General features: G+C 44.9%; 1 protein-coding gene across 4 annotated transcripts in view; it reads left to right on the plus strand.

Moving 5' to 3' along the window:
- The window catches only part of RBKS (ribokinase), a 101264-nt gene that overhangs the window by 55548 nt on the left and 18998 nt on the right, over positions 1 to 26718 (plus strand). The window contains exon 8 of one of the 4 annotated variants that reach the window (XM_030311399.1): positions 23946 to 25274. The exons of the other annotated variants lie outside the window; for them this stretch is intronic. Coding sequence (XP_030167259.1) covers positions 23946 to 24077 — 132 coding nt within the window. The 3' untranslated portion in view covers positions 24078 to 25274. Of the gene's footprint in view, positions 1 to 23945; positions 25275 to 26718 lie in introns of those variants that run through there. 4 annotated transcript variants of the gene reach the window in all.

Raw genomic sequence — 26718 nt, forward strand, 5'->3', positions numbered from 1 at the left:
ACTGGGGTTTTTTCTTTCTATTCGTAAAATTAATACATACTTAGCATTCAAGAGTAGAAAAAAAGCAGAAAACGTAGAAAAGTATAAAAAAGAAAGTCAAATACCCATGAGTCTACCACTCAAATGTAACTACTGTTATCCTTTTAAAGATTTTATTTTTAAGTAATTTTTAAATAAGACTTTTTTTTGAGCCCACATGGGGCTCAAACCTATAACCCCAAGATCAAGATTTACATGCTCTACCGGCCAAGCCAGCAAGGCACCCCGTCTACTATTATCCTTTTAATATAAATCCTTCCATTTTTTTTTCCATACCAATTCATGCACTCTTGAATATCTTTTAACATAAAATTTGAGTATTTGCCCCTGCAGAGATTAATATGTGTAATTATGGGAAGCCTCTACAACTCAAAAATATCAACCATTTCTCTAGAATAATGTAAATGGACAATTCACTGAAGAAGAAATGCAAAAAAATAAATGTGTGGGCACCTGGGTGGCTCAGTCTATTAAGCATCTGATTCTTGATTTCAGCTCAGGTCATAATCTCACAGTTGTGAGATTGAACCTCACCTCGGGCTCTGCTCTGGGCATGAAGCCTGCTTAAGATTCTCGCCCCCCCACCCCCACCCCCACTTCTGCCCGTCCCTGCTTGCTTGAGTGCACTCTCTCTCAAAAAAAAAAAAAAAAAAGGAAAGAAAGACAAAAAATGAAAGAAATGTGATAATGTTCAACCTCACAAGAAATCCAGAATATTTAAATGAAAATAACAGATCCCCCTTTATTGCCCATCAGTTTGGCAAAAAGTAAAGACTGATAATGTCAAAGTCCCAATAAATTGGAAAACACATGCTCTCAGATAATTCTGGTAGGAGTGTAAATTTGTACAATGTTTTCAGAGGGAAATTTGACTAACAGTTTTTAAATTTGGCCCAGTAACTCTTCTAAGAATCTATCTTGCAGAACTGCTCATATATACAAATATTTGTATAAGAATATTCCAGCTTTGTAATAATCAAAAGTAGATCAGACATATCTATATAATCATCAGTAGGAGAAAGTCAAATTATAATGATATGGTGCCATTTATTTAAAAATAACTGTAGCTATCCATAAATAAAAGCATAGCATATTTTAAAAATCTGGGAAAAAATAACCCACCAAACTATTGCTCATGGGGAGGGCCAGGGGATGGGAGGCAGGTGTTGTAAAGGAGGACTTCTACATTCTACTCCATGTTCTTCTGAATTGTTTGAGTTTTTCCATGACCCTTTATTTTTCATGCATTACTTTGAAATTTGGAAGAAAATACAATTTGGAGACACATCAAAAAGCTATTTGGAGCCACATCTAGCAAATAAGAGAGGTGATATCATTTCTCAAAGGGTGTACTGGGGGGGGGGCCTGGGTGGCTCAATCAGTTGAGTGTCTGACTTCTCAGGCCATGATCTCTTGGTTCATACATTTGAGCCCCATGTCGGGCTCTGTGCTGGCAGCTCAGAGCCTGGAGCCTGCTTTGGATTCGGTGCCTCCCTCCCTCTCCACCCTTCCCCCACTCACACTCCATCTCTCCATCTCTCTCTCTCTCTCTCTCTCAACTAAATAAACATTTTTAAAAGTCATTGTTTTTTTTTTAAGAGGCCTGAACCTTTAAAAAAAAAAAAAAAAAAAAAAACTTGCCACTACCTTCCCAAAGGAGCCAGTAATTGGCCAAGTTCACTCTTGGCCTCCTAAAGAACCTCTCAACCATCCCAAGATCTCTGTGTAAGTAGGCTGAGTAACACTTTGACTTAAAATAACTTCTGAATGGATAGACACTGGATGCCAAGGAAATGATCTGCATTGCCTTCTCATCCAGGCCCTGGAGCCTCTTTAAGTCTAGATATTTCACTACACATTTTTGACAGGCTTTTTTTCCCTTAATCTTTCTAAAGAAACAATCTCTCTCAAAAATATGTTAGTTTATACAGTTTCCTTTGGAAATCACAGAATAAATGTCAAAGCTGCATTTTTCTGTTCCTCACTCAAATGCATAGCCTATCTTCAGAGAAGCTTTACTCAGCATCAGGTTTTCTTTCTGAATGTGTCTGCTTACATGTCTTAAACTCTTCAAGCCTTATTCCCACAATTAATAATAGGTTGAATGATCTAGACTTTGGCCTTGCCACAGCTCTTGGTCTCTATTAATCGATGACCTGAAGGAGTTGTAAAAGGGGCCAGGCCATAGGTGATACCTCATGTTTAGGTACTTAATAGTTCTCATACTTCACCATTCCTGTACCTCCGGTTTGAAACACACCTGAGTGGAATGGCTCCTGGGGGGAGGAGGAACATAGGTAACACAGTCCTTTGGACTGAAGCATGTCCCCTCTAAAATTCATATGCTGAAGTAAGGAGGTAATTAAGGCTGAACGAGGTCATAAGGATGGAGCCTAGATCCCATAGGATTAGTGTTCTTTTAGGAAAAGACACCAGAGAGCTCGCTGTCTATCTGTGTCTGCTCAGAGGTTAGAGCACACAGCAAGATGGTGGCATCCTGGGGAAAAACTGAGAGCTTTCCCCCTAAGGTCAGGTACAAGACAGGGATGTCTACCCTCGCCACTGTTATTCAACATAGTATCAGAAGTCTTAGCCTCAGCCATCAGACAACGCAAAGAAATAAAAGGCATCCAGATCAGCCAGGAGGAAGTCAAACTTTCACTCTTCACAGATGACATGATACTCTATATGGAAAACCCAAAAGATTCCACCAAAAAACTGCTAGCACTGATTCATGAATTCGGCAAAGTTGTAGGATATAAACTCAATGCACAGAAATCGGTTGCATTCCTATATGCCAACAATGAAGCAATAGAAAGAGAAATCAAGGAATCGGTCCCATTTACAATTGCACCAAAACCCATAAAATACCTAGGAGTAAATCTAACCAAAGAGGTCAAAAATCTATACACTGAAAACTATAGAAAGTTTATGAAAGAAATTGAAGAAGACACAAAAAATGGAAAAAGATTCCATGCTCCTGGATAGGAAGAACAAATATTGTTAAAATGTCGATACCACCCAAAGCAATCTACATATCCAGTGCGATCCCTATCAAAATAACACCAGCATTCTTCACAGAGCTAGAACAAACAATCCTAAAATTTGTATGGAATCAGAAAAGACCCCAAATAGCCAAAGCAATCCTGAAAAAGAAAACCAAAGCAGGAGGCATCACAATTGCAGACTTCAAGCTGTATTACAAAGCTGTAATCATCAAAACAGTATGGTACTGGCACAAAAACAGACACTCAGATCAATGGAACAGAATAGAGAACCCAGAAATGGACCCACAGACGTATGGCCAACTAATCTTTGACAAAGCAGGAAACAATATCCAGTGGAATAAAGACAGTCTCTTCAGCAAGTGGTGCTGGGAAAACTGGACAGTGACATGCAGAAAAATGAACCTGGACCACTTTCTTACACTATACACAAAAATAAACTCAAAGTGGATGAAAGACCTAATTAAATGTAAGACAGGAAGCCATCAAAATCCTAGAGGAGAAAGCAGGCAAAAACCTCTTTGTCCTTGGCCGCAGCAACCTCTTGCTCAACACGTCTCCAGAGGCAAAGGAAATAAAAGCAGAAATGAACTATTGGGACCTCATCAAAATAAAAAGCTTCTGCACAGTGAAGGAAACAATCAGCAAAACTAAAAGGCAACCAACAGAATGGGAGAAGATATTTGCAAGTGATATATCAGATATAGGGTTAGTATCCAAAGTCTATAAAGAACTTACCAGACTCAACACCCAAAAAACAAATAATCCAGTGAAGAAATGGGCAAAAGACAGGAATAGACACTTCTCCAAAGAAGACATCCAGATGGCCAACCGACACGTGAAAACATGCTCCACATCACTCATCATCAGGGAAATACAAATCAAAACCACAATGAGATACCACCTCACACCTGTCAGAATGGCTAACATGAACAACTCAGGCAGCAACAGATGTTGGCGAGGATGTGGAGAAAGAGGATCTCTTTTGCATTGCTGGTGAGAATGCAAACTGGTGCAGCCACTCTGGAAAAACAGGATGGAGGTTCCTCAAAAAATTAAAAATAGAACTACCCTACGACCCAGCAACTGCACCACTAGGTATTTATCCAAGGGATACTGGTGTGCTGTTTCAAAGGGACACATGCACCCCCATGTTTATAGCAGCACTATCAACAATAGCCAAAGTATGGAAAGAGCCCAAATGTCCATCGATGGATGAACAGATAAAGAAGATGTGGTATATGTATACAATGGAGTATGACTCGGCAATCAAAAAGAATGAAATCTTGCCATTTGCAGCTACGTGGATGGAACTGGAGGGTATTATGCTAAGTGAAATTAGTCAGAGAAAGACAAAAATCCTATGACTTCACTCATAGGAGGACTTTAAGAGACAAAACAGATGAACATAAGGGAAGGGAAGCAAAAATAATACAAAAACAGGGAGGGGGACAAAACATGAGAGACTCTTAAATATGGAAAACAAACAGTTACTAGCGGGGTTGTGGGAGGGGGGATGGGCTAAATGGGTAAGGGGCACTAAGGAATCTACTCCTGAAATCATTGTTGCACTATATGCTAACTTGGATGTAAATTTTAAAAATTAATTTTAGGGGCGCCTGGGTGGCGCAGTCGGTTAAGCGTCCGACTTCAGCCAGGTCACGATCTCGCGGTCCGGGAGTTCGAGCCCCGCGTCGGGCTCTGGGCTGATGGCTCAGAGCCTGGAGCCTGTTTCCGATTCTGTGTCTCCCTCTCTCTCTGCCCCTCCCCCGTTCATGCTCTGTCTCTCTCTGTCCCAAAAATAAATAAACGTTGAAAAAAAAAATTTTTTTTAAAATTAATTTTAAAAAATTAAAAGAAAAAAAGATGGTGGCACCCTGCAAGCCCAGGAGAAGAAGCCTCAGAATGAAACCTACCTTGTGAGCACCTTGATCTTGGACTTCCAGCCTCCAGAACTGTGAGAAGTAAATTTCTGTTGTTCAAGCCACTCAGCCTGTGGCTTTTTTTGTACAGTGGCCCAAGCAGGACTAACAGGAAAGCAAATGAATGTACTTCAGAAGTGATCTAAAGCAAAAACTGAAAAGTCAGCTGTTTTGTGAGGAGGAAATAATCTGAATTGAACTAACAGGATCATCCTAAATCACCCTCTTGGTGAAAACCATCTTGAGTGTTTTGCTTATGGTTCAACTGTAATAATCGGTCCCAGTGGGTAAGGCCAGATGATGTCTTGAGCTCAGACCCTAATCTAGCCAGTAACTAGCAGGCTGCTTTGGGCAAAGGACTCATTATGTTTGGGCTCAGGTTGTGCATCCAAACATGACATGTCTGGGGTGGGTGATCTCTGAGGCATCTTAGACGTCTGACATTCCATGATTCTTACAGATTCTTGGGAACATGAGGATTCTTAGGCTAATCTGGAAAGCCAGGCACCACACTGTGCTGGGCTTTGTGCTGGACTCCATATGCTCAGAACAACCCCACAAGACAAGGTTAATGCCCATTTTAAAGAGGAGGAAAGTAATGCTCCCAAAGGCAAACAGCCTGCCTGGTCATACAGCTGGTAAGTTGGCAGAGCCAGGAAATGCTTGCCGGTCTGTCTGTCTGACTCTAACATCCACATACTCTCTACTGCACCCCTCTTCCTGTTGATTTTGTGGCAGTCTGCCTAGCCTTCAGTCCCTCCTAGTTGGCCTTCCAGCACTGACTTTCCTTGTCACTTGTTAAGATACAGGCTTCTGTAATCACTCCATTCCTCTAGATGTTACCAGCTCCTGCAAAGGCACTGCTGCCTACGGTGCAGCCTCACTTAAATGCTACTGCACCCAGGGGCGCCTGGGTGGCTCAGTCGGTTGAGCATCTGACTTGGGCTCAGGTCATGATCTCACGGTTCGTGGGTTCGAGCCCACGTCAGGCTCTGTGCTGACAGCTCTCTCAGAGCCTGGAGGCTGCTTCAGATTGTGTGTCTCCTTCTCTCTCTGCCCCCCCTTCAAAAATAAATAAATAAATAAATAAATGTAAAAAAATTTTTAAATGCAGTGACCCATGTATGGCTCTAAGAACAGTTCCTGGCGCACGTGAATACTCAGTACCTTTTAGTGCTCATTAGTAGGTCCCCATGTGTCTGTTCATTGAACCTGGATCACGCGGGGGGTACCAGGAAGTATGCGCCAGGAGCTTGCATCACTCTCCAGTACACAGAGTGGACATAACCTTGGCTCTGTACGTTACAGAAAAGAAACCCAAGTCCCACTGCCATTCAGTTCCAGCATCTTCCTGTACAAGACAAGGAGCTGGACTGCACGGCTAGTAGTGTGTGGCAGGATCATCCTGTCCAGATTGCAAAGTTTTGGGCACAGATAGATCACTTCCGTTCATTCTTGTCATTGAATGACTAACTCTGAAGGAGAGGTGCACCACTCCCAGTGAGTATAACCAAATCATCTTTCCGTGAGGCTTCTTTAAATAGAGGCCTGAACTGCTAACTAGAGAGGCTAGGGAAAATAGAGTTCCTCTTTTTTAACATTCCCAAACTAGCTCTCTAGTTTAAGGAAAGACAAAAACACTCCTTCCCTGCCTAGCAAACTCCTATCCATCCTCAAGGTCCAGCTCAGAGAGTTCTTCTTGGGAAATCCCAGTGCTTACTATATGCTTGGCACATAATAACAGGCCTTCCTGAAAAAACGAAAGAGTTCTAGTTCCTTGTGGGAAAGTAAGTAGTGTGTGTATTAGGGCCGCTTGGTCTCACTGAGCCACTGAGTGTTCTCAGGGGACTAGAGGATCGACAGGATTCCTTATAGTCAGTCCTTAAGTTCTACCTTGAATATGTCAAGGGAAAGAATAAATCTCAGACACAAATGCTCTTTTCTAATGTTATGAAAACAAAATACCCAGGTGCCCATTTTAAAACCTATCTTTAGATTATTTTACCTGCAGAAAGGCCAGGCCAAAAAAAATGAAGTTACAGAAGTAAATGGCATCTCTGAAATCAGCATCATAGAATACAGAAAACCCAGGTGAGGCTCCAAAATACCCATCTTAATCTTAGGAATGATATCAATAAATGGGCATGATATCTGAACCACTATTCCAACTCTGGCTGCCAGAAAAGATGAAAATGAAAAAAAAAAAAAGTTGACTGGATATGAAGAAAGGACGGAGGACAAGATAATTGCTAAAGACACTGACTGACAAGGCACAAGACATCCGTCACGCCCGGGGGGTCCATATTAGCTCTATTACATTACTTCCATATCAGCAGATCACCTCATTTACTGGCTAATCAGGCAGAATTAAATATTTTAAATTATCTTTCTTAATCCGGCATGGGATCCGTTGAAAACACAGGGCTCTAAAAATCTAATTGTAACTGCTTACCAGAAATGTCATCTTCACTTGGAGGAACTGAACCAGGGCCAACTACGAGGCTGTCTTTTCCGTTTTCCTAAAGTACTGTCCCACCTGTCCCACGGCTGGACCTGGACACGCATGCACATGTGCCTAGTGCCAGACATCTTAGGGGCTCCTGAGCAGGAAGCTGGGACCCCTGGCCCTGCTTCAGAACTCAAATACAGCCAGAGATTGAAAAGAGCAATGGTAGTGGAGAACAGGGGCACGGAGGTGGAAGGAAGATGAAGAGGAAAAAATAATGTTAAAACATCAGCAAAAGTCAAGAGAGCAAACTCTAAATCTAGATGTAGAGTGTTCTGTGGGCCTCGATGCTCCCTGACTGAAAGGACAGGAGACAGTCCCTGTCCCGGTAGGAAGGGGCAATTTCAGGGTGTATAAGCTTGCTTGCCCAGCCACAAGGAAGACGTCCTACCCCTACCCTCCACTTTTCCCCACTCCTGGAGAGCAGCGTGGTGTCTTGTGCCCTTGATAGCAGGGTGATAACTTGGCTGGGAGGTGGCAGTCAGGACTACACCATAGTGCTTCTAAAGTGGCTTCCAGTATGTGAAGATGTTGCTTGGGTAGACCTGAAATTGTGAGGAGGTGAAGAAACCATCTGGAGCCAAGCTGTAGAGCCCAGTGAGTTGGAGCCATGCCCAGCGCCCTCAGTGCCCATCACTGCTGAGAGAGGTGAACAAGGAAATGAAGAAGGTGTGTGTGGTTCATAGCTTGCTAAACACCTGTCTGCCTTCATGTGAAAACATGTGTGTGGTGTAGTTTAACGGTGTGGATACTTTGTGTATTTTCAGTGCTGAGGACGTATGCTCTGTGTGAATAAATTGTTGGTGGCATGAATGTCATGCATGCATGTGCGTGTCAGTAAAATGTACTGCAGTGGGACAGAAGGTAAAGGCATGATTCATCATTCACACTTTCCTCCTTTTAAAACTACAGGAGGGCTCTGTACTGTGGTACATCCCTATAAATGCGATGTGATTTGGGGATAGAGGGTGTCCAGAGGTTAAGTGAATCACATCTCCCCTGAAAGAGTCTCTGAAAACTGAAAATTGTATATCCTTTTCTTTCCCTGGTCAAAACAAATGAAAATTAGAGAAAGAAAGATCTCATGGTTATATTTGCTAAGTGACTTCCCGTGACTGTCCTGTTCCCTGTCAAGAAAACTGTCTTCCTTTCCTTAGTCTGCTTTAGCATGTGGGTATCTAATTGTGTGGATTCAGTTGTACGTGAAATATAATTCGCATCAAATACTTACATTTACTAACTTCCCTCAGTCAGATTACTAACATCCCAAGGCCAGTCAGATTGCCTGCCGCACTCCCTTCCTTCCTTCTTTGTAAATTGTGAAATATTTCAATTATACTGAAAAGTATAGAGAGCCGGATAATTTGTTATTTCTTAATATTTTGCTGTTTTTGCTTCAGGTGGTTTTTAAGAGGTAAAAACGTTAGAAACACAGTGTGATCTCTTTGCTTTCAGATGCTTAGTGCTATGAAGATGCAACCTATATCAGGACCTAGCTTTTAAAAACACATTTGAACAGAAAAACAGTAGGATTTTGTAAGAACTTTTCTTAATCTTTGCCATTCTGCAGTTTTACTACAATCAGGCCAGATCTGAATTTATTCTTATGTATTTTTTTTTTACTTTTTTAATTTATTTTGAGAGAGAGAGAGAAAGAGTGAGCAGGGGAGGGACGGGGAGAGAGAAGGAGAAAGAGAATCCCAAGCAGGCTCTGCACTGTCAGCACAGAGCCTGATGTGGGGCTTGTATCCAAGAATGGTGAGATCATGACCTCAGCTGAAATCAAAAGTCAGACACTTAACCAACTGAACCACCCAGGTGCCCCTATTCTTATTTATACTGCTGATGGCTCTGTTCTTCCTGAAGCTTTTTGGGGGGGCTGGGAGGGACTCTAATGCTCTATTTTTTTTCTTCAAGTTTTTATTTAAATTCAAGTTAGTTAGGAAGAACAAAGATTGTTAAAATGCCAATACTACCCAAAGCAATCTACATATTCTATGCAATCCCTATCAAAATAACACCAGCATTCTTCACAGAGCTAGAACAAACAATCCTAAAATTTGTATGGAATCAGAAAAGACCCCAAATAGCCAAAACAATCCTGAAAAAGAAAACCAAAGCAGGAGGCATCACAATCGCAGACTTCAAGTTGTATTACAAAGCTGTAATCATCAAAACAGTATGGTACTGGCACAAAAACAGACACTCAGATCAATGGAACAGAACAGAGAACCCAGAAATGGACCCACAGACGTATGGCCAACTAATCTTTGACAAAGCAGGAAACAATATCCAGTGGAATAAAGACAGTCTCTTCAGCAAGTGGTGCTGGGAAAACTGGACAGTGACATGCAGAAAAATGAACCTGGACCACTTTCTTACACTATACACAAAAATAAACTCAAAGTGGATGAAAGACCTAATTAAATGTAAGACAGGAAGCCATCAAAATCCTAGAGGAGAAAGCAGGCAAAAACCTCTTTGTCCTTGGCCGCAGCAACCTCTTGCTCAACACGTCTCCAGAGGCAAAGGAAATAAAAGCAGAAATGAACTATTGGGACCTCATCAAAATAAAAAGCTTCTGCACAGTGAAGGAAACAATCAGCAAAACTAAAAGGCAACCAACAGAATGGGAGAAGATATTTGCAAATGACATATCAGATATAGGGTTAGTATCCAAAGTCTATAAAGAACTTACCAGACTCAACACCCAAAAAACAAATAATCCAGTGAAGAAATGGGCAAAAGACAGGAATAGACACTTCTCCAAAGAAGACATCCAGATGGCCAACCGACACGTGAAAACATGCTCCACATCACTCATCATCAGGGAAATACAAATCGAAACCACAATGAGATACCACCTCACACCTGTCAGAATGGCTAACATGAACAACTCAGGCAGCAACAGATGTTGGCGAGGATGTGGAGAAAGAGGATCTCTTTTGCATTGCTGGTGAGAATGCAAACTGGTGCAGCCACTCTGGAAAGCAGTATGGAGGTTCCTCAAAAAATTAAGAATACAACTACCCTATGACCCAGCAACTGCACCACTAGGTATTTATCCAAGGGATATGGGTGTGCTGTTTCAAAGGGGCACATGCACCCCAATGTTTATAGCAACACTATTGACAATAGCCAAAGTATGGAGAGAGCCCAAATGTCCATTGATGGATGAATGGATAAAGATGTGTACATATATGTACACACAGACACACACACAATGGAGTATTACTCAGCAATCAAAAAGAATGAAGTCTTGCCATTCACAGCTACGTGGATGGAACTACAGGGTATGATGCTAAGCGAAATTAGTCAGAGAAAGATATCATATGACTTCACTCATATGAGGACTTTAAGACACAACAGATGAACGTAAAGGAAGGGAAGCAAAAATAATATAAAAACAGGGAGGGGGACAAAACATAAGAGACTCTTAAATATGGAGAACAAACAGAGGGTTACTGGAGGGGTTGTGGGAGGGGGATGGGCTAAATGGGTAAGGGGCACTAAAGAATCTACTCCTGAAATCACTGTTGCCGCATATGCTTAGATGTAAATTTAAAAAACAAATAATTTTTTTAAAAGCACATGAGACTAGTCTCACATTTTAAAAGTAAGTTAAATAGCTTTATATCCCATCCTTAAAGTACATCAATAAAACCTTTGTATTAAAAATAAAATAAAATAAAATAAAATAAAATAAAATAAAATAAAATAAAATAAAATAAATTCAAGTTAGTTAACGTGCAGTGTAATATTAGTTTCAGGTGTAGAATTTAGTGACTCATTACTTAATACACAACACCAGTGTTCATCACAACAGGTGGACTCCTTAATCCCCATCACCTATTTTTAATGTTTGTTTATTTTTGACAGAGAGAGAGAGAGAGAGAGAGAGACAGAGCTTGAGTTGGGGGAGGGGCAGAGGGAGAGAGAGGGAGACACAGAATCGGAAGCAGGCTCCAGGCTCTGAGCTGTCAGCACAGAGCCCAACGTGGGGCTCAAACTCACAGATGGCAAGATCATGACCTGAGCTGAAGTCGGATGCTCAACCGACTGAGCCACCCGGGCACCCCTCCCCATCACCTATTTAACCCATTCCCCCACCTACCTCCCCTCTGGTAACCATGTCCTCTGTAGTTAAGAATCTGTTTCCTGCTTTGCCTCTCTCTCTTTTTTCCCCCCATATGGTCATCTGTTTTGTTTCTTGAGTGGAACTATACGGTAGTTGTCTTTCTCTGACTGACTTATTTCGCTTACCGTAGTACACTGCAGTTCTATCCAGGTCATTGCAAATGGCAATATTTCACTATTTTTATGGCTGAGTAATATTCCATTGTATATATACATCACATCTTTATCCGTTCATCACTTGGGCTGTTTCCATAATTGGGCTGTTGTTAACAATGCTGCTATAAACATCAGCATTTGTGTTTCTCACCAATTCTGAAAAATTCTTAACCATTCTCTCTGTCATTATTGCCTCCCCTCTATGTCCTCAATCCCCTCATTCTAGAACCCCTATAAGGTATATATTTGACCTTCTCTTTTCTATTCTTCGTGTCTTTTAACATTGCTAGGGAGAGATGTCTGGAATCCGGAGGCTTCCTGTCACCTTATTCTTGTTCCAAGGTTGATGAAACAAAAGTGACCTCTAGAACAGAAAACACAGTCCTTAAACACAGAAAGTCACTGTCCTTTAAGAAACAGAAACGATCCCTGTGGGAAGTTCTGGCAAAAGGAGGTGAGGAGCACCCCACTGAGCATACGTTTATTCAGCACACTGTATTTTAATTTTCTGCATGCTAAACAGCAGCTGTGCACTGGTATAATAGGGACACTCATGTAATAAGATAGTCCCTGGCGGGGCGCCTGGGTGGTTCAGTCAGTTGGCCAGCCCACTCTCGGTTTGAGTCATGATCCCCCAGTTGTGAGATTGAGCCCTGGGTCGGGCTCCGAGATGAACATGGAACCTGCTGGGGATTCTCTCTCTCCCTCTGCCCCTCCCCCACTTGTGCACGTGTGCTCTCTCTCTAAATAAACTTATTTTTTTTTATTTTTTTTTTAACGTTTATTTCTTTTTGAGACAGCGACAGAGCATGAACGGGGGAGGGACAGAGAGAGAGGGAGACATAGAATCGGAAGCAGGCTCCAGGCTCTGAGCCATCAGCCCAGAGCCCGACACGGGGCTCGAACTCACGGACCACGAGATCGTGACCTGAGCTGAAGTCGGACACTTAACCGACTGAGCCACCCAGGCACCCCAAAATAAATAAACTTAAAAGACAGTCCCTGGCCACAAAGAGCTTAAGTCTGGAAGAGTCTGTAACCCACGTTCAGAATGAGGAGTACCATGATGGGGAGGCCCCTGTCACCTTATTCTTGTTCCAGCGTCAATGAAACAAAACAGGTGTGGTGGGAGAGCAGATGAGGAGCCCACCTGGCCTGAGGGGCCATTAACCCTGCTTTTGAGAGGGCAAGGGAGGGCGAGCTACAGGATAAGTCAGCTTGGGGAAGGGTCACCCAGGCAGAGGCAGCAGCTCATGAAAGGTGCAGGACTAAGAGAGTGTATCAGGTTTGTGCCTCTAATTTAAGTAGTTCTGTGTGGAGTTTATGATACAAGGAAGAACAGAACAGGATGAGGTGTGGCTCTAACAGGGACAGGCTGTGAAGGGCTTCATTTGCCACAACTGGAAATCTGCATGTTCTCCTGAGGGCAATGGGGAGCCACTGAAGAGTTTAAGCAGGAAGAGATTTTATCAGATTTGTACTCCATTAAAAAATTTAAATGGCTCCTTATAAAGACTAAATTGGAGATTACAATACCAGAGGCAGGGAGAACCACCCAAAGACTGTTGTCTTGATCTATCTAGTAACAAATTATGGCAGCCTGGACTAGGGAGGTGGCAGTGGGGATACTGAGAGGGAGTTTAGGAACTCAAGAATTCAGAGGACAGAATGGTAGTTCATATCCTTTAAAATAAAAGGGTGGGGGGACCAAGTAAGATGCTTAGTTCATGGTCAACACCACTAGATCATTCTATCAGTCGTGGTGGTTGTCAGCATTTTGGGGGCCTTGACTCACCTAAGGAGTAAGACCTACTCCCATTAGAAACAATCCACATCAGGGGCGCCTGGGTGGCTCAGTCGGTTAAGCATCCAACTTCAACTCAGGTCGTGAACTCACGGCTCGTGGATTCAAGCCCCACGTCGGGCTCTGTGTTGACAGTTCAGAACCCGGAGCCTGCCTCGGATTCTGTGTCTCCCTCTCTCTCTGTTCCTCCCCTACTTGCTCTCTCAAAAATATATAAAGACTAAAAAAAAATTTTTTTAAGGAAACAATCCATATCATCGGTGATTCTCTGCAGATAGCACAGGAAGATGCCTGTGTCGTTTACAGAAAATCAAATGAAATGCCCAGGTGATCCCTATACGCCCTTCCATTGGGCATGTCTGGCTGCCTGCCACCCCCATTTCGGGGAATCACTGATCTGTGCAACAGAGTAGCATTTGGAGCAGAAATGTATCCTTCATTTAAAGTAAATAGCATGTGAAGGAAACTCTTTTGCAACACAATGCTAGTTGAGATATCTCCCCTACCATCTGTGCCTGAGACACTAGCTTTCTGCAGGTGCAAACACAGCCTTCCCGTAACTACACACTGCCCCCCTGATGAAGTGACAAATCAGCCAGTATGTGATGAATTTGGTTGTGTAGACAAAGCAGGTATTCGGGCCCAGGCGTACAGGTTGTTGTGAATCATCCACACCAGCCTTCAGCAGTGAGATTCCCAGAAAGATGGTTCAGTTCCACCCTTCATTCTCCCAGTGTACAACCGACCCAAGACCCAAGAGTGAACCAGCAACTCGTAAGGAACCAGAAACGTTATAAATAACCCAGAGAACCCTTTTATAACAGCAACTGCCTACGGATTCTGTGGCCTAACAGCTCAAGCAAAAAAGGATATAAATACGATATTGTGCAATGACTAACTACTCAAAATTTTGTGCATCAGCAGAAGTGGAACCTGTGGTTGGTGCTAATATTATCAGATGTCTTTGCTGTTTAATAATCTGGGAGCTCTACACTATTTAGCGTGCAATTTTCCCAGAGAACAATGATTTTATTTCAAGTACCTCTCACCGAAATGAAAAAGCAGCTGCTAGAAGATGAACATTTGGCAGAAGATGTTCTAGCATAGTCTTTTGTGAGAGACTAAATCCTATTGGATTAACTGTTTTCTGTCTAGAAGAGCGGAGTCACAAAGGAAAAGGATTGCAGAGCACAGAAGGCAAGGCCAGCCTTTAGAACCCAGTGAATCACTAACAGACAGTTTAGTTCTAAGTGCCATTTACTCATCAGTATACAAAGTTATTTATACAAAGCTTCCATTAATATTGCCCAAAGAATGGGCCTTTTTTATTCCAGTTTTAGCTCATGCTCGGGATTCTACTTCTCTTTCATTAATCCTTTCCAATAATGGAATTCTTTAAATTATAGAATAAATTAAGCCACCACAGACATTTTGGCCAGAAGGGTTTTTTGTTTTGTTTTGTTTTGGTTTTTTTTACCAGTTGCAAGTCTCCACAGGCCATTCTCTGTGGCCAGCCGGACAGAAGAACAGTGAGGGCTGTGACTCAGCAGCACCTGCTGACCACATGCCGGCCCTGCCCCTGAACCTGAAGAGGGGCAAGGGCAGCCATTGGCTCCCTGCACTCGTGGCCCACCCACTCCAGGTTGCCACAGCAGGGCCACATCCCAGGTTCACAACAGACCCTCACATGTTCTTCAGGCTGGCCAACCACTGGTCAAATTAGGCTGTTCTAGAGAGGAAGTGACTTCATGCCGAGGCTACTTGGCACAGCCAATTTTAGCCAAAGAGTATTAAGACCGAGCTGTTTTCATGTGACCATACTGATTCAAGAATATTAAGCTATTAAAATTAAACATAAAATGCTCCTTTTTTCTAAACTGTCGAGCAGTGTACAAAACAAAGACCTTCACTTTATCCCCAATTCCCATTCCTGGGCTGGAATGTGTGATGGGTAAAAATTAAAACTGGAGACTTTTCTGAGATGGCTGAGGATTGTTTTTCAGGTAGACCCCAGGCTTGGGCTGAGAGTGGCATGGGGTGGCAGAAAGCGTGTGGGGTCAGGGATGTCTGTTGCGTATATTACTTGGTAATATGAGACAGTGTGTCTGCATGTTTCATATAGTCATTTTGATGCAAGTGCTAACTCAGAATGGCTTCATCAAAATGCCCCATTTCAATACTGGTATGACTGGCCAGCCCAGAACCCTCACAAACCAGAAGCTGAGAGTGGACACTGAGTCAGGCCCCAGTTGAAACCAACAAATGACCTCTTCAATGTGGACCAATTGTTGACTTGGACCAGGAGCCATTTATCACCAAAAGTGGAGTCCACGGTGCTGACCTCTGAGGTTGAACACCACAACCGTGGACACTCATGTGGGCGAAACACACGGCATCAGGCTGGTGGTTTATTTTGCCCTCAACTCAATTTTAGATCAAATAGAAGTGATACGGTTATTATGATCATCTGTCCTCTTAGAAATGGCTACCAAATACTTGTAGGGTACGAATAAATGAAGAATCTGGAAGTCCTGGGATGAAGGTTGATAGAGTTTTTCTTGTTCTCTAGTAGTTGAATTTTTTTTTAATGTTTATTTATTTTTGATAGAGACAGAGAGAGAGAGAGAGAGAGAGAGAGAGAGCAAGGGAAGGGCAGAGAGAGGAAGACACAGAATCCAAAGCAGGCTCCAGGCTCTGAGCTGTCAGCACAGAGCCCAATGTGGAACTCGAACTCACCAACCGTGAGATCACGACCTGAGCCAAAGTCGGATGCTTAAACCACTGAGCCACCCAGACACCCCACTGGTAGATGAATTTTAATATATTGAAATTTGAAACACTGGTGTCATTTTCAAATACCACTTACAGCGAGATGCTGCCTTGAACATATATCGGCCTCACCTTAGTTTGGTTTTGTGCTCAACCCCCGATTGATCCCTCTCTGTCTTCATCCATCTAAAATAAAGACGGCTTTAGCCCCATAAACCTCATTCCAGATGGAAATGCATAATTCAAGAGAAATACTGATGTCAAAGAAGAGAAGGCACACCAATTTGTGTCAGCAGTTGCTGTAAATTAAAGAGTACAAGGAGAGTTTAATGTAATGTAGAATTGAAAATAAAATTAGAATGAATATTTAGGCAGTCCTCCGCCTCTTTTCTTTTCCCCTTCTGTGACACGAAGGATTGACTCTCAGCTTAAATACCTAATGTAGTTCATTCTTCTTTCCTGCTAGAATTTTCTTTCCCCATAAAATGTTGCGTGTTTATCTTTGGCATCCAAAATTAGATCTTTTCACCTTTTTCCATTCTAATCTGGACAGAACAGCCAGGCTAGGAAGAGTCCAAGCTTTCCCCTCATCATCCTCACCCATCATGCTTTCGGCCTAGAAAGGACCCCCGCTTTACCAGCCTGACTAGTCAGCTGCTGTAAATAGCTATTAATTCTCTCCTAATACTGATTCTCCCTAATGTGGGTGTCACCTCCATGGTTTCTTTCCTTTTTCTAAAGCTGGGAAATAAAAGAGTGCATCCCATACATGTACTACTGTGCATGAGAAAAATTCTTTAGCACACATCTGAAAGAGTGAAATCCCCTTTAAAGTAGTAATATTAAAAGGCTTCATATTGGAATGCCTGGGTGGTTCAGTCGGTTAAGCATCCAACTCTTGATTCAGCTCAGGTCATGATTTCACAGTTCATGGGTTCAAGCCCCACATCAGGCTCCACACTGATAGCATGGAGCCTGCTTGGGATTCCCTCTCTCCCTCTCTCTCTGCCCCTCCCTCGCTCACTCTCTCTCTCTCAAAAATAAGTAAGCTTAAAAAAAAATCGAAGTAACAAGCTTCACGTGTAGTTCAACCAAACTGCCATTGTGTAGCACCTTTCTCTTTATTCGAATTTCCCTCAGAACTGGTGGTGGTCTTTCCCGCTGTCCACCGTTCTTGGCCAGTGGCAGAGTTCTCCAGCTTGGTCTCCACTGTGGTCACAACACTTGTTTTTGAATGATTCACCTTTTCCAGAAATAAATTCCTTAGGATAGTGGTTCTCAAAGTGCATCCCTGGACTAGCTACACCACCATCACCTGGGAGAGTCATCTGGGCCCTACCTCAGATTTAATGGATCCAAAACTTTGGGCTAAGTAGGCCCAGCAATCTGCGTTTTGACAAGCCCCTCAGGTAATTCTGATGCTCGCTCTAGTTTGAGAACCACTGACATAGAAGATGAAATATTGCCTCCACTCAGGGTATTCAAAGATGTGCTGCAGATTTGTAAAGTATTCCAAAGAGAAGCTTTCAAAGTCTTTTTGAGCAAAGTTAGAGTACACGGATGGCCTCTCCAGAGGATTGCTTCAACAGACCCTGGCCTTCAACTGAAGCATCCACTTCTGCCACCAAGCCATTTGACCTTGACCAAGTTCTCACACTTGGTTTCTCATCTGGAAAATGAAAGACCCATCCTACCTATGTCACAGGATTGTAATGAGATTCAAATGAATCACATCTGCAAACATGCTCTGTAATGCATGTTCATGACAGAACTATGAAAAAGTGAAAGTCATTGTCATTCTGCAGACAGGATTCTGGTAATATGAGCATTATACCAGGGCAAAGACTTGGAAAAAGTTCTAATTTCCTTGGCCAGATCCACCTTTTTTCCTACATAATGACTGATTCATCGTCTTGGTGGATGTGTCTCAGATTCTGCCAACTCAGCCTAGCAGTTTATCTGGTGCTAAGAGAGGAAAACCACTGCCCGATAAATGGCTGCAAGGTCTAGAAAAATATATCCATTTTCAGACACGCTGTTTTCTATGGAAAGCTTTGTGATGATTGGTAAGGACAGACTCTGTACATAGGCACTGAAGCTCTCATGACTGGAACTTGTCACATACTGGCAGTGGAAGGGTCTGTACTAAAACCACCCATTTTGGCCCTATGCAAGGGAGTCATGACCTTCGAGAAGGAAGCTAAGTGTCCATTGCCACATGGTAATCATTGGAGAGAGGACCAAAAAGAAACTTCCTCAAGCAAACCAAACCTATAGAAACCATGAGTTAAAAACCCGACCAGTCGGGGCGCCTGGGTGGCGCAGTCGGTTAAGCGTCCGACTTCAGCCAGGTCACGATCTCGCGGTCCGTGGGTTCGAGCCCCGCGTCGGGCTCTGGGCTGATGGCTCAGAGCCTGGAGCCTGTTTCCGATTCTGTGTCTCCCTCTCTCTCTGCCCCTCCCCCGTTCATGCTCTGTCTCTCGCTGTCCCAAAAATAAATAAACGTTGAAAAAAAAAAACAAAAAAAAAAAACAAACCCGACCAGTCAACGTGCCTGTGCTGGAGACAGTGTAGATGGATTTTACCTTAGAGATTAGCCTTTACAAACACCTTCACCGTAGGAATTCTTTAATGGCAAGCTCCTGGTATATTTATTATTTCACTTCGAATCTTTACTGACTGTTCGGTGAACATATCTGGACAGGAAAGAAGCTAAATCTGTTGCCTCGGTGCCCATTGGGAATGTAGTTTTAGTAACACAGGGCAGTTCTCAGTAGGCCAATGTCAGCTTCACTTTTCACACAAAATCAAGAGATTAGGTATGACTCTAATTGGTTAAATGTGATGAAATTATTGTCTGATTAGAATAAGCTGTTGGTTAATTATGGAATTAGAATATGAAATGACTTTGCTCAAAAACATGTGCCTATTTATCAAATCTATAGAGACAAAAGTAAATCAGTGGTTCCTAAGCCTGGAGTTTTTCAGGAAGGTAGGAAGTGTGGTTGTCAGTGGGTAGGAGTTTTCTTTTAGGGGGGGACAAAAATTTCTACCATTAGACTGTGGTGATGGTTGTTCAACACTGTGACTATATTAAAGAACACTGAATTGTATACTTTAAGTGGGCAGATTAGATAGTACATGAATTATATCTCAAGCTGTTTTGGCAGGGGCACCTGGCTGGCGCAGTCAGTGGAGTATGCAACTCTTAGTCCCAGGGTTGTGAGTTCGAGTCCCATGTTGGGCCTATAGTTGACTTAAATAGTCAAATCAAATAGCTAATAAAGTGTAGAGCTGGGAAAACACTGTGCCTATTTGAAAGGCAGGAATAAAAATCACATCAGTAGTTTGCTGCATGCAGTTTCGTACTTGATTAATCGGAAATAATAATCACTTGAAATATATTAAGGCAGGAAATATTTACTTTTTCTTTTAATCACACTGTGTTTTAAAATCTGACTACTCTCAGCCTAATAATTGAAATTTAAATGTAATAAACGAAGGTAGCTAATAGTTGAAGCCACGGTCATGGATGTTTCTGACATAATGATTTGTCCACGTTCCCTACAGGTTTATTTAGAATAAAAATCAGCAGCCCTTACACAATAGTGATAAGAAAACTAGATTCTCATTGTCCATCATGATGCTCCTAAGCTGATCTGGTTAGGGCAGCCAGAAGGTTGAGGTTGGAAAGGATGTGATCTCATCCTTCTGATGTCAATATGTACTGATAAGAGAAAATAGGGATATTCAGATTTGAGCTGTGAAACGGGGCTCTTGTGTAAGCAGCATTCTATCTCGTGGTATGTTTATCAGACTCGCTCTTGCCTGCCTAGGAGAGAACCTTTGCACTTTCCTGCCTTGGGAAGATAGGCCAGGCAACCCTGGTTCCAATCTCCTTGTGAAGTCCTCAGTCCGGGAGTCGGGGCTTGCCCATCCATGGCTCACTGGTGGCCACGGAGACTTGACTGAGGCCAGCAGGAGAGGAGCTGGCTGGGAGATGCAGGGGTTTCTGGCTCAGCAGAAAGAAGGCAGGGAGCTACCAACACCTGCCTCGTGTGCCAGGGAACTTGGAGATCGCTGGTCAGGGCTTCTTAATGCACCAGAAGATCCTGGTCAGGCCACTGGCAGTTCTTTGGAACAACAGGCCCTACTTCAGGGTTTCTCAACTTTCTTTTCTTTAAAAGGAGCCTTTTAAGATTTTTTTTTTCCTATTTGTCATCTCCCCCTGTGAAATTTTAGTACCACAGATACTCTCTCTTTCTAGATAGATACGTTTCCATACTGTGCCTTTGGAGAACCACATATCATTGTACTATGTCAAAAAAAATTTTCACCACAACCCCTCCCCACCATGCAAGCAGGAATTTCCCCCCTGTCGGGAGATACTGCCCCAGTTGAGAATGCACGCCCCGAATGGAGTGAAGGGTCTAGGCAGGCCTCTCTCTTTCTGTTCACACCTTGAGTGGTGAGGGCAGTCACATAGGGAAGATGGATTAGGTGACCCAGCGTCCGTCACTAAGCAGGATGGGCCCCGACTGCAGACTCCAGCACAGCCAGAGGAACATACTCCAGGGTCGTCCCTGCACCGTCTGTTCGGCCTGCCTGCCATCCTCCAGGCTCTGCCGCCACCTCCCCCTCCCGGGCAGCAGCCCTCGGCCCAGTGGCTGGCTCGGCCGTGAGGGAAAACACGGCCCTCCCTCAGAGTGGCAGTGCGGGCCGATGTGCGCAGCTTTCCCCGCCAACGGGTCAGCCTCTTCCCGTGCTGTCCTCCAGCCCCTCCCAGCTGCAGGCCACTCACACAAGCCTCGCTCGTCGCTCTCCCTGTGTTCCTTCGGCTCAAAGGAAAGCATAAGATTTACCAGGTTTCCCCAGTCTTACACTGACTAGAGGGACCTTTATACTCTTCACTGTACATTTCTTTAATCTCCTACTCACAGCCTCTTTAGAGGTCTCATAAAGCATCTCCCTGCCCCCACAGAGGAATGGCTGTCCCAGGCCCCAGCACATACAGGAGGTCACTTCTAGAACTCTCTGGAGCCTGGCCTCCCTTGTCATTAAGAGCTCCAGGACACTGGCTTCTGTCTGTTTCTGGCTGAGAGAGCATTCCTGAAAATAAAGCCAGTCACAGCATAAACTCCTTCCCCTACGACCCTTAGGGACATGCCCTAGGATCACGACCCTCTTTGTTCCTTAGAACCTTTGTCTGGTCCCTCCTGACCTAGGTCATGGGCTTTCGTTTCCAAAAACGTTCACAAATGAAGGGGCCTCTGAGATGATACCATCTAGTGCATCCCACTCTTGTTGGGCACCTGCTCTCCTCCAGGCTCTGTACTGGGCCTTTTCACGTACGTTATCTAATTCAGTGTTTACAGGAGCCCTATGGGGTAGGTTCCCATTTTACAGACAGACACAGAGAGGTTGAGTCACTTGCCAGAGTGGTGAAATCAGGACTTAATCAGGCCCATCTGGTTCCGAACCATTTACTGCATTGTCCCAGCTGAGAAAGCATGTTCCCAGTTGAGAAAAACATTTTTCCCAGCTGTGTCCAGAGGGGCTCCACTGTAGGTATAAAAATAGTGGATTGACCATATTTAAAAGATGACACACAGCTAATAAAAAGGCGAGAAGGCAGGATTTAAAATCAGGTTTGTTTGTTCCCTCCGTGCTGCTTCCTGGAGGGTCATGACACTGTGTCTCCTGCCAGTGCACGATGAGCCCTTTCAGGAGAAAGAATGACGCCGGCTTCCCGGGCCCAACCAGATGTTCATGCCTCAACCTCCTGCAGACAGGAACGTGGCAGAAGCCCCATTCTTAGAACCTGGCAGCAAGAGCACAGCAAGACTTGCCGCCAGGCTAGCCCGAGGGGGAGCCACCTCGGCTTTGGTGCAACCCTGTGTGGGGGAGGAAGGTGACAGGAACCCTGGTGGGTTTACACGGTTCTCCCTCCCCTTCCTGAACCCTTTGCAGTGTTCTGTTTTGGTGAGGAAACAGTGCATTGACTTGGGAGTTAGTCATGGTTCATCCCATTTGCCTTTTCCCTGGCCTCTCAAACCACAAGCCTGGCTGAGGAATTTGGGTCCACAGTGTGGGCTTTGAATAGCTTTGTGTAGGGAGAGGTTTTGCAGAGAAAGGAAAGTGGTATCTACTTGTCAGATGGAATGTGTTAAGACATCAAGGAGGAATGTGAGGGTTTTAACTGTTAGGGTCCCTCAGCAGTTTGGGTGATGAGTCATCCAGCGTGGGTACGGATTCCTAACAAATGAAGCCTCGTGATGACATCATTGTTGCAAGATTGTCTGGGATCTGTTGGAGCCGCCTGACAAGTTTGTACCTTGGGGATTTTCATCACATGGGGTTTTTTCCCAACCACACTTAATAGCCGTCATGCCTTCTAACTCGTCCACTTTTCTATCAACTAGAATTTGGCAAACCAGGACTTTCACAAGTCTGTCTCATTGTCATCCCTCCTACAGGGCATTCTTGGGACAGTGTGTGTTCCTCGCCTGATCACTCAGCACCCGCCCTCCAGACAGTCCTCCATTCGGTCAACACGTTTTTCAGCGGTGAACCCGCATTGTGCTGGTCTGAGGGGATGGAGGTTTGAGGGGATGAAGACTAAGGAGGAGGGCAGGAGCATGCAGGAGGAAAACACAGGGCTGTATATGTGGTGCCAGTCAGTATCTACGTGATGACTAAGTTAATACCTTGTCGGAGTCTTAGAAGATGAGTAGGAGTTAATCTAGGGAAGAGTCCAAGCGAGATATTTCCATGAATGAAGACCAAAGATGCCAAAGGTGAACAGGAAAGTGTAAGACGTGAAACCGGGCGAGTGTGCTAGAGAACCTCACGTGCCATGCTGAAGAGCTGAAATTTTATCCTAAGAAAGATGAGGAACATTCCAAGGACTACAGCAGTGTGGAGGCTGGGTTGGAAGGGGCCGGACTGGAGGCAGGGAGACTAGTCAGGGAGTCGTGTGGTCCTCTAGAGGTGATGGGAGCAGAAAGTAGGATGATGGGAGGAGAGGGTGGAGATGAGAGGATAGACTTGAGAAACATCTAGGATTTAAACTTGGCAACCTGTGACTCATTAGTTATATGGGAGAAGACATGCAGAAGACCCCCAAACTGTCAGTGTGGAAAAGACAAGAAGGGGCCTGTGTTCCGGCAGAGGTGTGAGCGCAGTTTGGGCCTGTTGAGTTAGAGTTGCCTGCAGGGGACGTGAGGCTGGCTAAGCAGACTCAGGGGTAGTTAGATACGTGAATCTGGAGACGGAGGAGGGTGCGCTAAAGGTACTGACTTAGGACTCATCGCGATCATAGCAGTTGAAACTAACCACACAGCAGTAGAGGCACCCTGGAAATTGTGGGGAATGAGAGGGATGGCGGGCCGGGGACAGAAGGCAAGGGAACACCAATATTGTTAGTGCAGGAGAAGGAAAAGGGCCCCATGACAGAGACAAGGGAGGGTCAGAGAGACACGGGACCCAGGAGGATCCCTTGCCACTCTGTGCTTCTCCCCCTCCTAAACCTTCCACGGAAGCCCTACGGCTGCCATTCCTCCTAAATAAGCTCCTTTACATCCTTGACTCCCATTCGGCCTTTGCAGGTGAAAGCTGCTCCTGATCCCAAAGCCCGTTGGCCGCAGCTTCCAGCCTTCTCTCCTCGACCCTCCTGTAGAGAGTCCTGCATCGTCAAGGCCCATGCACTTTACTTACAATGCCTGGACCTCCTTTCCTGATCATTCCGTTCATCTCCACCACCATTCTTCCCTCCACCCCATCCTACAGTCATCCTATCAGATGACTCCAGTGCCATGAGGATGCCCTCACTTCCAGTGACTCTTCACCTCCACGCCAGCCTCCCACCTCCACGAGACTCCCAGGAAATGGCTAATACCTGCACCACTCCCATTATGTGGGAATAAGCCTCACGTCCCACGCTCTGACCACAACCAGCTCTCTCACCTCTTCTCCTGCCCTTGTTCTCACTGTCCTCCTAGTTCCCTCTGTTTTCTTCTGACCTGCTGACTCCCTCCTGACCTCCCCTCCTTCCTTAGCCAGGTTAGACTATCTGGTTGTTCATCTGAGATGGTCTTTCCTGAAATTCTCTCCCCCACACCTGCCCAGGGCAACTCAAGGTCCCATTCTCTTACCGGCTCCTGCCCCAAGAACACTGAGGAAAGTGGGATCCTAGACAGGGGGACGTCATTAGAGATTCACCGTCTCCACTCTCTCCTCCCTGTCATTCTTCACTGCAGTAGAAAACCTAAGCCTTCCCGTGGGGAAATAGGAAAATTCAAGCAGTAGCCAAAAGCCCAATCTCTCTCTCCCAAAATAGCTTCCGCACCTGCTCTGTTGCTGGATGTCCACACAGATGTCCTTGGAACAACTCCTGACTGCCCTTTACCACCTTTATTTTTCCCTTGGGCAAGTTATTTAACCTCCTTGAATCCGAGTTTCCTCAGTTTTCAAATAAGGACCCTCCAGTGTCGCTGCCAACCTCCATGGCACTTTGTGCAAATTAGAAGAAGGTGCCCCTTTGGCCAGGCACACAGCTTGATGAGCAGAGCGTTGCCTGTGGACCCATGGTCACCCCCTCACCTGGACGCCCTTGTGCAGTGCCACCTTGCATCACCATACACTGCAGCCCCAACCACGCCTACCTCTCTACAGGCTCTGGTGAAAGAAAGGCAAAGATTCGCACAGCGCACAGCCAAGAGCCTGACTGAGCAGAACTTGGGACAAAGGAGCTAACGTAGACCACCTGGACGTGGCTCAACATGCGGGTGTGCTCTGCTGTGGTGGCACCATCCGCCACTTTCAGGCACCTCTGCCAGCTCCATGAGCTGGAGCTATCAGCCCGCCCCCATCTCTCGTCAAGAGAGCAGAGCCCTGGGGCCCCGGGGTGCTCAGTCCGTTGAGAGTCCGACTCTTGATTCCAGCTCAGGTCCTGATCTCAGGGTTCGTGAATCGGAGCCCTGCATCAGGCTCTGCGCTGGCAGCGGGAATTCTCTCTCCCTCTCTCTCTGCCCCTCCTCCACTCTCTCACTCACTCTCTCTCAAAATAAGTAAACGTTAAAGAAAAGAGAGAGAGAGGGAGTGCAGGGCCCTCAGAGACTGGATGGGAGCTGGTAGGTGAGGGAACAGACCCTTGGTCATAGCCAAGGGCTCCAGGCGGGCAAGGGGCAGTGGGAGGGAAGAGAGAGTTGGGACAGTCAGACAGAGAGGATGGTCTGAAGGGGAGCAGAAGGGAAATGAGCAGCAACCTCCTGAAGGCAACAGCGCCTCAGGCACTAGGGGCAAAGGCTGCCCACCCCAACCCCACACCCCAACTCTGGGGTGCCGCCCTTGGCTCCCACCTCTCAGATTCTCCCCTTGGGGACCTCTTACTAGCTGCTCAGGAGTGTCCTGCTACCTACCCCACCAGCCCCGCAGATTGCCTGGGCCCCTGCACCCGCCCACCCCACTGGAAGGTCGGGTGCGCCACAAGCCATGTCTGGCTCTCTTTTCACTGCACTGCCTCCATGGGTACCACAGACCAGGACTTCTCCAGACCCAGGAGTGCAAAGGCCCTCAGGAGAGCAGGAACCTCGGAATGCCACATCCATCCTGTAAGAGCGGCTCTTCGAGAGGAAATCGCTGCGAGAAGGCAACGAACGGTAGCCACCTGGGTGTTTTTGTTGAAGAAAGACGAATTATGCCATGACCCCTTCTAGCACAAAAATAATTTTCAGTAAAAGGTTAAAACCGTCATGTTGTATCAATGAGAACTGTTCCATTATTCCAAGAATGATTGATTGGAAAGTACTTTACTTACAGGAAAATCAAAGTGATACAATGCAGCTTCCACTTTTAAAGTACTTTCCATTAAAAAAAAATCATACCAGTGTATAAAAATAGTTATACTGAAGATGTGAATCAACAGCCGAGGAATTTATTGGCACTTGAAAGCCTTGTGCTATAAATAGATTCAACAATGAGAATGAATCTCAAATAACTCTGGGCTGTGGCAACCTAACCTCCATTTTCACTGACACGAAAGAAAGTCACATGTAGTTCAGTGAGTCATCTGGCCACCTTGGAAGAGATCACAGGAAAAGAACACAATGGAACTAGGTCCAACAGGCCAGGTCAACTCAAAGCACAGGGTGAGGCAGTGGGGGAGATGGAGGGGACAGCGATGTGGTCTCTGTCCTCAAAGAGTTTTCAGACTGTCCCAGACTGTGGGCCTATACACAAAACAGCCACCAGTACAGTGTCCTAAGAGAAGGACAAAGGTACAGGAGATAGTAGGGAGAGAGATTCTTTTGAACTTGGTGATTTCCTTCCTTCTCTCCCTGCCTCCACAAACAGTTACTCTGTGGTAACTGAGCACGGGAA

Source organism: Lynx canadensis, chromosome A3 (assembly GCF_007474595.2).
Source record: "Lynx canadensis isolate LIC74 chromosome A3, mLynCan4.pri.v2, whole genome shotgun sequence".
NCBI lineage: Eukaryota > Metazoa > Chordata > Mammalia > Carnivora > Felidae > Lynx > Lynx canadensis.